The sequence below is a fragment of the Dermochelys coriacea genome, chromosome 1 (genome assembly GCF_009764565.3).
Source record: "Dermochelys coriacea isolate rDerCor1 chromosome 1, rDerCor1.pri.v4, whole genome shotgun sequence".
Lineage (NCBI taxonomy): Eukaryota > Metazoa > Chordata > Testudines > Dermochelyidae > Dermochelys > Dermochelys coriacea.
Window position 1 is genome coordinate 325,195,798 of NC_050068.2, and position 13,013 is coordinate 325,208,810.

General features: G+C 46.0%; 1 protein-coding gene across 1 annotated transcript in view; it reads left to right on the forward strand.

Annotated features, from left to right (window-relative positions):
• The first annotated feature begins 405 nt into the window (after positions 1-405).
• Positions 406-13,013, forward strand: part of LAMB1 (laminin subunit beta 1) — a 71,707-nt gene continuing 59,099 nt past the window's right edge. The window contains 4 exon segments of the mRNA XM_038413160.2: positions 406-771; positions 1,289-1,461; positions 5,359-5,494; positions 9,044-9,117. Coding sequence (XP_038269088.2) covers positions 735-771; positions 1,289-1,461; positions 5,359-5,494; positions 9,044-9,117 — 420 coding nt within the window. The 5' untranslated portion in view covers positions 406-734.

The following is a 13,013-nucleotide window of genomic DNA, read 5'->3' on the forward strand; positions in this document are numbered from 1 at the left end:
GCAGCCCATAGCAGCGGGTCTCTGTAGCCCCCAAGGTCACGATTACCTTGGGAATATGGATCATGACAGAAAACGTTGGCTGAATGAGCTGACTGCCCTTTGTGACGACCCAAGCAGTTAAGTTTCAAAACGTGTTAGCCGAAGAGTTAACTATGATCCACTGTCACAGGGTGGAACACACCTCGACCCTGTCTCCACTAGGTGCTAAGTTGCCTTTAACAACGTGAGTTAAGGCGGCTGAGCGAGCAGGGTGCCTAACGTGGTGCACCCCCCCCCCCCCGGCGCAGACGTGGCCCAGCTGAGGAGCGTGGCCCAGCGCAGCGCGGCAAACATTTGCAATAGCCCGGAGGAACTATGCACTCTGTAAACAACTAGCACGACCTGGCGTGGCGGGCAGGAACAAAGGCGAGCGCTGGAGCCGCTGCGCAACCCGCTGCAGCAGCAGCAGCTCTCCGGGGGCCGGGGCCGCAGCCCCCACCCACCTCCAGCGCCTGCGTGAAGGCGCCCGCCAGTCCCTCTCCGCCTGAAAGTTTCTTCTCTCCGGGCCGTGCTGGGCTCGGGGCTGGAGGAGCCGGGCGCTGGGGGGCGAGGACGCGCCGTGGGCGCTGCTTCCCTGTTGGCCGCAGCCCAGCCTGGGACCGTCTCCCTCGGAGCTCATCGACTCCTTTGCGGGCGCGCAAGGCGAAGCTGGGCGAGCGCTTCCTCCTGCCTCCCTTCCCGGCGCGCGTGGGGAGATGGGCTGCCTGCAGACGTGCCTTGGCGCTCTCCTAGGTAAGTCGCCTCATTGCCTTGTGCCGCCGCCGCCCCCCCCCCCGGGCTTGCCCCGCTCGGCCCCCGGGGCAGTAGCGGGGGCAGCGTTGTCAGATCCTCCCGTCGCGCTCACCCCAGCCACGGGTTGGGAGCCGAGGGTCTCGGTAGCTGGGCTGAGCCCAGCGGGCTTGGTCGCCCAGAGCCCAACTTGCTACGGCTGGCAAGTGACCCGCGGCCCGTATGGGCACGTCCCTGCAGCTGCTCCGGGCCGGGCGGCGCGGCCAGGTTAGCACCAGCGTTGCCTCCCGCGCAGAGAGCTGGGGCTGTGGGATCCTGGAGCGGTGCAGGCGCGCTCACCTGGGGGGGGGGCGCTCAGGCCCGGGGAGGGGGGAGTCTCCTCTGGCTCCCCGCATCGTGTGGGAACCCCCCCCCACCCCGCGCGGTAGCTCTGCAAGCGTCGGCCCCGAGCGCTCCCCGCCCCCGGGACCTGCTGCCCCCTGCCCGCCTCACCCGCTCTGCCTTTCCCCCCCCCGTGCAGGGCTGTGGGCCGCCGCCCTGGCTCAGGAGCCCGAGTACAGCTACGGGTGCGCTGAGGGCAGCTGCTACCCGGCCACCGGCGACCTGCTGATCGGCCGCGCCTCGCAGCTGTCCGCCAGCTCCACGTGCGGGCTCCACCGGCCCGAGCCCTACTGCATCGTGAGCCACCTCCAGGTAAGGGCCCGGCCGGCGGGAGCGGCCCCGGGCTGCACAAACAGCTGGCGCTGGGGAGGGGGCGGAGAGGAAGCCGAGTGCATCCCTGGGGCTCAGCTTTGTTTGCACAGTTGCATCCGTCCTGCGTTTCCTGCCCGGGGTTGTCTGGCTGCCGGGATGGAAGAAAGCACCTTCTCCCAGGAAAGGAGCGGGGGAGTTGGGCGGGAGCGCAGGGGCAGAGGCTGTGCCTGCCGGGGAAGGCTGTGCTGAGGGGGGCCAACACCCCCCCCCCCATCCCACTGCTAGGGTTCTGCGCCCAGTGCTAGCCACTGGCATCGCCCATTCCCCAATTCCCCTAAGCCCCGATCCGGAATTGGAGCCTTCCTCCCCCCCCAGCTCAGTAAAACAGTGAGCACCCAGCATGGCCGTGAAAGCCATGAGCCTCACCCAGCCCTCTTGGGAGATGCCTCATCACATGTGACATTTGAAACTAGACTGGCCAAAGCTAGGACAATTCTCTATGGAACAATCCTGCAGGGACTGGGAGCAGGATCCCTCCTCCCTCTAACCGTGATGAGTCTTTTGCGCTAGTCAGATTAGAAGTATAGTAGTTCAGGTTAATTTAAACGGAAAATGTTCTTATATGCAATCTGGCCAATGGTAACTACATTATTTAGTATTAAAAATACTAACTCCTCCTACCCACCCAACACAACACTAAATAAGATGAACAATATATTGGGTGTTATACTAAATCGGGGGCCCTTGAGTTGCTTGGGGCCCTAAGCATTTGGTTAGTCTGTTTAGGCCTAGTGCCACCACTGGCAGTAGTATTGGGGAAAAGGATTGGGGGTTATAATGGATCATATATTAAATATGAGTTAACAATGGGATGCAGTTGCGAAAAAGGCTAATGTCATTCTGGGGTATATGTCATATTCAAGACACAGCAGGTCTTGTCCTGCTCTACCTGGCACTAGTGAGATCCCATCTAGAGTACTGTCCAATTTTGGGTGCCCCACTTCAAGAAAGATGTGGACAACTTGGAAAGAATCCAGAGGAGATTGACAAAAATGATAAAAGGCTTAGAAAACCTGATCTATGAGGAAAGGTTTTAAAAAATGATCATGTTTAGTCTTGAGTAAAGAAGATTCTGGGGGGAGGTAAAGGAGGACCTGATAAGTCTTTAAATATGTTAAGAGGAGAGTGATCAATCAAGTGTTCTCCAGGTCCACTGAAAGTAGGCCAAGAAGTAATGGGCTTAATCTGCAACACAGGGAATCTAGGTTAGATATCAGGAAAAACTTTCTAACAATAAGGATAGTACAGTACGGAAATAGGTTTCCAAGGGAGGTTGTGGAATCCCCTTAAGAACAGGTTAGACAAATATTTGTTCTGCCTCGTTGCAGGGGGATGGGCTAGATGACCTCTCAAGGTCTCCTCCAGCCCTAGATTTCTCTAATTCTGTGATATAGAGGCAGTATAAATAGCATGCGTAGCTATTTGCACCCCTAAGGTACTTATACGTTTAAACCCAATTTAACTTGATAAGTTAAGTAAGAATGTGGCACAGGGAGTTCAATACATACTTTTCCAGGCTTGTACAGAGCCGTCTAGACTACTTCCTGAATCAAAGTTGGGTTGTAACTGCATTTATAGTTTAAATTCTGGCATTTGGCGTGAGGGAGGGTAGTTAAATCTGTATGTCTCATCAAGGAAAACAAATAAAGTTGTCCTTGCTTCTCTAGTTCCTCTCTTTAAATAGAAAATATGAATTTATGTGAAAAATAGTTTAGCAAATTCCAGGTTTCCAACACAGAAGGGACTATGGATACATGTAAAAAAACCAGTCAGTATAAATGGAGCTATATTACATTTGAAAAGAGATAAATAATCTCAACCTGAGTTTACAATGTCAATAACGCTAGCCCAAATTCTGTTGTTCCAAGTGGAGCAAAACTCCCTCTGAAAGCAATGGGAGTCTTGTTCCTTTCAGGACCATAGAATTTGGCCCAAAGTATATTGCTTCATAGTATACTTGAACAAACATGTTGTGTCAGCTCGTTTAGTATGATAGTGCGCTCAGCACTTTGCAGGATTGGGCCCCAATATGGCTTATAGTAAAATTTCTGACATAACTTGCAAGATTTCAAGTGTTCCCTTATTTTTATTCTTGCAATTAAATATTCTGAGTCAGAATATTCTTGTAACCAAGATATTGTATCCTTGGTTGCTTTTGTTGCTCCCCGCCTCCCCCTCAAAGGTGCAGAGTATGGCAGAAAAGACATGGTTAGAAGGGGGATTCTGAAATTTGCCACCTCTCTCTGGCAAAAATAGGATTTGCGGATGCTCAGATGTCTGAGAGAGTGAACCCTTAGGGAACTGTCCTGCTCCAATTTAAATAACAGACATCTTTGACTCTGATTTCACTGGTGGGAGGATTGGGTCTATATTTGGGACCCCTATTCTGGCTGGTTTGGGAGTGCTCATATAGATTAACCCAAATAATCTGACTATATGAGAAAATGATAGGGACATGCATAACGAATTGGGAGGATACACAGACCACGGAGACTTGTCTTGATTTGTTTGCTCATGGCAGGAATGACAGAGGGCTTGTGGAGTATGAACTCTGTGTCTGGGGACTACCAGGAAAAGGGCATCATAATTGGCACTGAACTGTATGAAACAGCATTACTTACTGTATACTATAGCAACATCTCTAATGCTCAGATCCTTGACTGCTGAGGTGCTGTTTTATTAAGGGCTGAGTGAATGTAGCCTTCGCTCTGCCAACAATGCCATCCTTAACTGCCTATTTGTCCTGTGTTTGGACATGCCCCATTCTGCTTTTTGCCATGCTTCCCCTTATGCTTGCTTGGAAGGAGCGCCCAGTAAAAAATCCACAATACCACCACATTGTCCTCTCTTGAATCTCTCCGTAAAACCCATCTGAGCCATGATGCCCACATAACACTTGACAATAGTTAGGGGCTCCTGCACTGTGACCAGCTGCGTATTCAGGCTGTTTTACTGTTATCTCAACCTCCCCCTGTTGGTCTGTCATATCCATCTATTGTCTCTCATCTTACATTTTACATTTAGATCTTACATCTTACATTTAGATGTAAACTCCTTTGGGCAGGGACTGTCTCTTCGTTATATCTGTGCAGTCCCTATCACAAGTGGCTCTGGCATATTAGGCACCTTTACCATACAAATAAATAGATAATGATAGCTGTTATGTTGTGCTTGTTCTGTGGAAGAGGGTTAGTCACTGAGGCCCATGATTTCAAACACATGCAACTTGGTGCTGCATGCACGAGTTAGGGTTGCATTTGTGCTCATAACCATGTGTGTGCTCAACCTTAGTATATGCTTGAAAATTTGGACTCAATGGTGAAATTCCACCCTAGTAAATAGGACCTACACTAAAGCTTTACAGGGGACTTTGAGCTGCACAGGGCTTTGTCCAGGATATCTGTAACTTGGAGAAGCAAACACTACATCACAGAGCATTTGAACTTGTTGTTTTCTGGGTCTATTTTTCAGCATAAATTAGATTAATAGTTTTCTGTAAACATTAATATTTACTTTTGAATTGTGCTAGAGAGTAATTATTCCCAGGGATAGTCCCTGGAATTAGTTTTAAGTAAAACATATTTCCAATAAAACTAAAAGCTTATTGAATTCCTGTCATATTTTTCCCTTTGGCCTTCAATTTACATTAATTTAAGAGTAAATTATGCTTTATTTCATTTTTAAAGTAAAAAACAAATCTTTTTGATTCACTCTACCAAAGACACAAAGAGCTAGACGTAACACTAACGCAAAATATGTTTATCTTCAGGGAACAACTATTATTTTTTTGATACAATAACCAGCGCTAAGACTAATAAGTTAATTGTCTTATTTCAGGAGGACAAAAAATGTTTCACCTGCAATTCCCTGTTCCCCTTCCACGAGACTCTCAACTCTGAGAGCCATCTTATTGAAAATGTGGTCACAACATTTGCTCCAAACCGCCTCAAGCTATGGTGGCAGTCAGAAAATGGTATGTAGTTCATCTGAGGATCATTTCTAGTGAACAGAACTTGTCACCCTTGATTGATTTAAAAGTTCCAGTGTGTGTTGTTATTATTTGAAGGGTTGTTAGTGCTGCATGGAGCATTAGTGTTTTAAGCACAGATCCCTTGGTAAAGCTAGATTCTTTGATTTATACTTGAGTGGTGTTTTATTATATACAGTCTTATGAACTTTAGGAGTGCTGGAAAAAAGTATAATATAAGCTTTAAGGAATCTCTTATTAAGGTTTTTAAAAAATATATAGATTTTTGTATATTGTGCTCAAATCTCTTGTGCTTAGTGGAGTGAGCAAAGGGGGAGGAAACAGCCCCCAAGAAGCATCCCAAGTGCAGAGCAGGCAGAACAGCTGTACACTGTTGTTCCTCCCAGCCTCTGGCATAGCATGCCAGTCAGTGGAGGGAGGAGGTGTGGCTAGAGTGCACCGAGCTCAAGCCATTGTCACCCAAGTACCCTGAGGCTAGTCCAGTTTATGCCATGGACTGGACAGGACTCCTACAACTTAAAGCCACTTTGGCCTCTGCCCTTCAGGAGGAGTGAAGAATCAGGGCCACTCTCTCAATATTCACTATCATCTCACTTCTCTACTCAGGCTATGTATTCATCTGCCAAACAATATAAATGAACAAAGCAAGCAAATCAAAGCAAATAAAAACCACACACGTTAGTTTCATGGGCTTTTTTCCCCCCTCGAAAATTTCTTTCCTGAGTAAGCCACTCCTTTTTACTTTTACAGCTGTGCTCCCAGCCTGCCTGAATTTCCTCAAGCTCCTAAGATAACCTTAAAAAAAAAAAAAAAAAAAAAAAAGAGTATGGAAGGCATAGTATTTCGCAAATACGTTGGCAAAGGCTCTTGTTGTAATTTAATGAACATTGTGATGTTTTGAAAAACTCTTTATTAGCCCACTAAAAAGAAGTTTACATGATGTCCTTTTTAACAAGTGAGATTAATCCAGCTAGCTATCTGTCTCCACTGTTTCTAGTTTAGCATTCCAGATAACTCATGTTTTTTGCAATAGACTTGGCAACCTACCAACAGAAAAGTTTTAGCTTATAAGGTCACACAAATGTCCCTCAAAAATAAACAACAAATGATTCTTTCTCCATGTAGGCATAAAGCAGCAAGGATCGTTGTATTACTATGTGTTCCCCACATAAAATTACAGCCATTTAAAAATTGGAAAGTACCATATTTCCTTGGGTTATTCTACTTGTCTTCCTCTCCTTTCCTCCCCTCTCCCCCACACTCCTTTAAATCATCATATTTTTTTATGCTACAAACTAGAATGTAATGAGTTTCCAGCTGTTTCAAGAGATCTTTTCACATGAATCAAATAACTGCATGTGTTATCTTCCTTCAGTATACAGTCCTAAAATTTTGATCATTTATCGTTATACAACTTGAAAAATCTCTCTCTTGCTGCTGGTAAGTTGGAAAGCTTCCATTAGTGAGTGAGGGGACCTGAAAAGTCAATTTCTGTAACACTTAACCTTGCATTTTTAAAACAATTGTAGGCTTCTATCCCTTAGTTATAAAAAATAATCTTTCAACTGTGAACCCCTGCAGTGCAAACTCTGACTGTGCAGACAACGCGCTCCTATGCCTCTGTTTCTTCCCATAGTTTGCCCAAGCAGCTGCTGAGTGAAATTAGCAAGAATCTGCTGGGTTTTGTTGCTGATATTCAGGAAGTTGTAGGCAGGTGTATGGCAGTTTCATGATACAGTAGACCCTCAGAGTTATGAACGCCAGCATTACGAACTGATCAGCCAATTTCACGCCTCATTTGGAACCAGAAGTATGCACTCAGGCAGCAGTAGAGATAAAAGAGAAAAAAGCAAATACAGTTCAGTATTGTGTTAAACTACTAAAAAAATAAAGGGAAGGTTTAAAAAAAAAAATTGACACTGTAAGGAAGTTGTTTTTGTGCTGTTTCATTTAAACTTGAGATAGTTAAAAGCAGCATTTTTCTTCTGCATAGTAAAGTTTCAAAGCTGTATTAAGTCAGTGTTCAGTTGTAAACTTTTAAAAGAACAACCATGATATTTTATTCGGAGTTACAAACAACCTCCATTCCTGCGGTGTTGGTAACTCTGAGGTTCTACTGTACCACTCAGAAAACTATGTGCCACACCAGAGGCAGGTATGGAGGATATACATGGATGAGGAGGATTTGGAAAATAGGCTGGGGGAGAGTAGCAAAGACACCTTCACTTCCTTGGGATAGCCAGGAGGCTCTGAGGCCGAGGTCAAAGAAGAGAGAGGAAAAAGCTCCCATCCAACAAGCAGAGGTTGGAAAAAGCTCCCATCCAACAAGCAGAGGTTAGGGGCGGTGTGTGTGTGTGTGTGTGAGAGGAGATGAGATGAGATGAGATGTGTCTTACAACTGGAGAGACCCACTGCCAGAGGCTGATACTAGAACTGGAGCCCTCAGCCAGTGTCCAGCATCACCACTATGGTATGAATTCCATCACCTTGAGTCTTATCAGCAGCTGAGGGAGGGGGCAGGGTTTCTCATCAGGGCATTATAAGGGAGGCCACTTCCAGTCCCCCAGCTATCTTTTTGTATCTGCCTCTGTCTAGTAACTTTAGTTCTGTTTACAAACCAAGATAAGGGTAATCCAGTCTCATGCTTTGGGTGTATGCTGATTGACACGGGAAAGGAAAGAATGCCCCAGCTCCTTCTGTTATGCAGCATTGCGTAACTGGCTATAAGTGAAATCAATATCCTCGTCTGTAAAATTAGAATTAAATAGGTTTTGGGCAGATGACTACATGGGGCTTAGGGAAGTTTGTTGGTACTAGTCCAGTTAATTCAGGCCCTCGCCTAATCACTAGGCTGCCCCAAATACCCGTGTTTCTAGGTGGAGAGCCATTTGCAGAATTCCAGAATCCCCCTGCATGAGAGCTCAGCAGTCCAGCTCCTAGCAGAAAGAATCTTGGTTCATTTCCATTGCACGTCAGGCCTTTCGCTCATGCAGAGCGAAGTGAGGGCCAGGACTTCATCTTTAGTGGACTGTAGAGTTTTTCACTTTCTTCTAAAGCATCAGATAGAGGCCTCTGCAGAAGGCTGGATACCAGACTAATTCTGCATTGTGTGTGATCTTGTTTGTGAATCACTTAACCTCCCCATGCCTGAGTAATGGGGTACTGTAAAATGTAAATGTAAAATCTGTAAAATGGGGTAATGATACTGGAAATAGCTCAAGTACTGGGGTAAAGTGAAATATGCTAAATGTCATACAGACTAAATAAACGTTCAGCACTGTACAAGAAATAATATCTCCAATTGGCAATCCAATGTAATGTGATGTTTAGGAAGTTTGCAAACACTATGTCTTCACCGCAATTCCCTAATATTTATTGTAGTGCTAATCCTTACATTTGTTCTGTCACAACATAACAGCCAAAGTCAAGAAAAAGATCCTTATGCAACCAGAATGAGGGTCTCTTAGGAAGATGATGAAGTTGTTGCTGAGAAATGTTCCTGTTTACTGTAGCATTTCCTTTTTCTGCCTTTAGGTTTGGAAAATGTAACTCTCCAGCTGGATCTGGAAGCTGAATTCCATTTCACTCATCTCATTATGACCTTCAAGGTAAAGAATCCATAGCATTCTCACAAATCACAAACTGGAGAACTGTGTAATCTAACATCTGTCATGGAGGGCAGTTGTGGGCTTAACTGGTTTAGACTAAGATTATATTTATATATAATATATATGTTCCAGCTTTGAAGATACAGGCTTTAATAAATGCAATGCATTAAAAATGCTGTTAATATTGGAATGCAGGGGAGATGGACTTCATAAGTCTGTTGGTTTCAAATTTTTAATTGACTATCTTTATAAACAGATAAGTTTCTGCTTTGAATAAATCCAAAACGCATAAAATAGAAGGAGATTAAAGCTCTCTTCTGTTGCTCACTTACGTTTTATATTTGGGCTTTTGTAGCAAAAATGGAACTGTGGGGTCTTACCATCGTTTTAGACTTCAAGATTGTGGAAGTGTGCAAAAACTGTGCTTTGGATTATCTGTTTGCTCTTTGTGTGTTTGTATTTTACAAGATCATCATCAAAATCAACATAGCTGCACGTTTTTTTTGTTTTGTTTTGTTAGCCATCATTTTCACTTGGCAAATGAAAATGTGTCCAAGAGGACATCTGTGCCTTTTTGTTTCTTTTCAAACAGATGTCCTGGAGTGAGAGATTATGTACCATGTGTCTCAAAGTACATTTTATTATGAAGGCATTAGTAGTGACTCCATAGCTGAATTTAATCTCTACATTTTACATGCTAACTTTCTAGGACGACTGAATACTCTGTAAAAAGAAAAGGAGTACTTGTGGCACCTTAGAGACTAACAAATTTATTAGAGCATAAGCTTTCGTGAGCTACAGCTCACTTCATCGGATCGAATACTCTGTAATATCCCTGGGCTCCATCTCAAACACACACCTCTGCTTCCACCCTGATCCATCACATGTTACTCTCCCACAGGGTGGCCCCCCACCAAACCCCCATATATCCTTACCAAACTCAGCTTCTAAACACTGGTATGTATAAATGTCTGTGTGTATTAGGATTTAAAAACTGAATGTGGTAGGGCTGTATGGGGTCATGGCGAAAGATGGAAGGAAAGATTTATTAAAGAGGACTGGATTGGGACATGTGGGAAGAGGATTGCTTAAGGGTAGTGACCCTGGGGAAAATTAGTCTATGCACAGAGGATTGTGGAGCAAGGGACAGGACTGAGAATGGCAGGAGGAAGAGTGCAGCAATGCAAGGGGTTGCAGGGCTATGTGAAAGGCATAGTCGTAGGGGTTGCCAACTTTATAATCGCACAAAACCGAACACTCCTTCCCCGAGGCCCCGCCCCCCTCGCTCTATTTCCCCTCCCTCCATTGCTCATTCTCCCCTACCCTCACTCTCTCTCACCAGGCTGTGGCAGGGAGTTAGGGTGTGGGAGGGGGCTCCAGTCTGGGGCCTAGGGGTTTGGAGTGTGTGAGGGGGGGTGAGCTCTGGGATGGGGCTGGGGATGAGGGATTTGCAGTGAAGGGGCGGGCTCTGGCTGGTGATGTGGGCTCTGGGATGGGGCAGCATGAGGGGTTTGGGGTGGAAGAGGGGGCTCAGGGATGGAGAGGGGTGTTGGGGTGGAGGTGCAGGCTCCCTGACTGAGTTTGAGTACAGGAGGGGACTCTGGGCTGGGGTAGGGGTTTGGGGTGTGGGAGGGGGTTTGGGGTACAGGGTCCCCATGGCACTTATCACGGCTCTCAGGAAGCAGCCACCAGGTCCCTGCGGCCCCTAAGCTCGTGGGCAGCCGAGGAAGCTCCGCGTGCTGTCCTCACATCCACAGGCGCCACCCCCACAGCTTCCATTGCTCGGAGTTCCTGGCCAATGGGAGCTGTGGAGCCGGCACTCAGGTTGGGGGCAGAATGCCGAGCCTCCCTGGCCTCCCACAAGCCTAGGGGCTGCCAACCGGACTCTTAACAGCATGGTCAGCGGTGCCAGCCGGAGCCACCAGGGTCCTTTTTCGACCAGGCATTCCAGTCAAAAACCGGATCCTTAGATTATAAGATCTTTGGGAAGGCCCTGTCTTTTTGTTCTGTTTTTTTACAGTGCCTAAAATAATGGGGCTCTGGGCTAATACTGGGGTTCTGAAGTGCTAATACTAATAATGCATATAATTGTTGATGGCTATTCATGCGAATAGTCATCAGATACTTCCTAAAAAGCCTGGCAAATTTCCTTACACCAAAAAACTTGGTTAATTTTGAATTAAGGCTGCTTCTCACTCCAATGCAAAACTTTACTCTGATCTTGTACCTTTTTTATGGGCAATAGACCTATTTAATGCTGCATGTACGCCTATTGGTTTGATGTGTCCTTGTCTGGGTGAGGTCAGAGTGAAGGGTTTGTGTTTGGGTGTGATCGTGAGGGATTAAATACATGCATTGTGAGTGCTCCTGTGTTCGAAGTGGAAGTGAGTTTACTGTGTAGTTGTGGCTATGGAGAGTGTTTGGGTGGAAAGGTGTGAAATTTGAGATTGGTATGGATGTGAATGTTGATGTCATTATTGATTTTTAGTAATTGCTTTGGTGGGACTTGCTCTTGAGCAATCTTAACTCTTAAATTATCAAATTCTAGTTTGTAGGACACAAGTTAGTACTGTGGATGATCACTTCAGCTAAGCAGGAGTACATTTTAAAACTGATGGACCTGCTTTTGTGTTTGGCTTTTGGAGGATCTTGCCTACATATATAAAACAAATAAACTAACTGCTGCTGACATTGTCCTCTCCGTGCAAGGCATATATTAAACCATATATTAATTTAATTGTTTGAAATGCTGGTAGGTAAGGAGAAAAGCTATTCATACAATCTAATCCTCTCTTTATTTTATATCAGACCATGTCAAAGTTTGGTCAAAGTCAGTTAAAACAGTCATTATGGATCCTTGGAGTAGAGTCTTCTAAAACTGGCTGAGGATGAACTTCTCAATCTGGTGGGGAAAAGATCAGTTTCAGTTGCCTATTCAACAAGACAATTGTTAGAGCACTAAGAAAGATCATGTAGACAGATTAGGATTGCCAAATTTCTAATTGCATAAAACCGAACACCCTAGCCCTGCCCCTTCCCTGAGGCTGTGCCCCCAGCTCACTACATTCCCCCTCCCTTGGTGGCCCGCTCTCCCCCACCCTTATTCACTTTCCCTGGGCTGGGGCAGGTGGTTGGGGCGCATGAGCGGGTGAGGGCTCTAAAGGGGGTCTGGGCTCCGGCCTGGGGCCAGAAATGAGGGGTTCAGGGTGTGGGAGGGGGCTCTGAGCTGGGGCTGAGAGTTGGGGTGCGGGAGAGGGTGATGGTTCTGGCGGGGGGTGTGGCTTTGTGGTGGGGCTGGGGGTGAAGGGTTTGGAGTGTAGGAGGGGGTTCCAGGCTGGGGGATGGGGTTGAGGGATTCAGAGTGTGGGAGGAGGTTGCAGGGTGAGGCAGGGAGTTAGGATGCAGGAGGGGGTGAGGGCTCTGGGATGGGGCCAGAAAAATGGAAAAATATTACCATTATTCTGTATGTGTGTCTTGACAAGAAAGCAAGGATAAGGAAGGGGAAATATGTATAACTAGATTCCCTTCTCTGTGCTCCATCGTTCCAGGCCCTGCCCCATCTGACAGGAAATGAGAGGCCTGTTAGATCTTCCTGTGAGCCAGGACTCACTGGGATACAAAATGAGGAGCTACAGTAACTGGGGAATCTGCACTTTTTTCACTGACCTTAAAAAATAAACATCTTTCTCCAAGTATTTCTCTCTTACCTTCATTTTAAATAGGAATCTGAAGTCTTAGTAGCTTACAGTAAACAATCCTTTATTCTAAGTTTGTGTGTTGCATTATGAATATGTTTAAATGTCTGCATACCTATATTTAGAAATATCATCATTCTAAAGATACTCTCTGATTTGATTTGCATGATTCAAATGAAGGCCGTACCATAATCTGTCTCC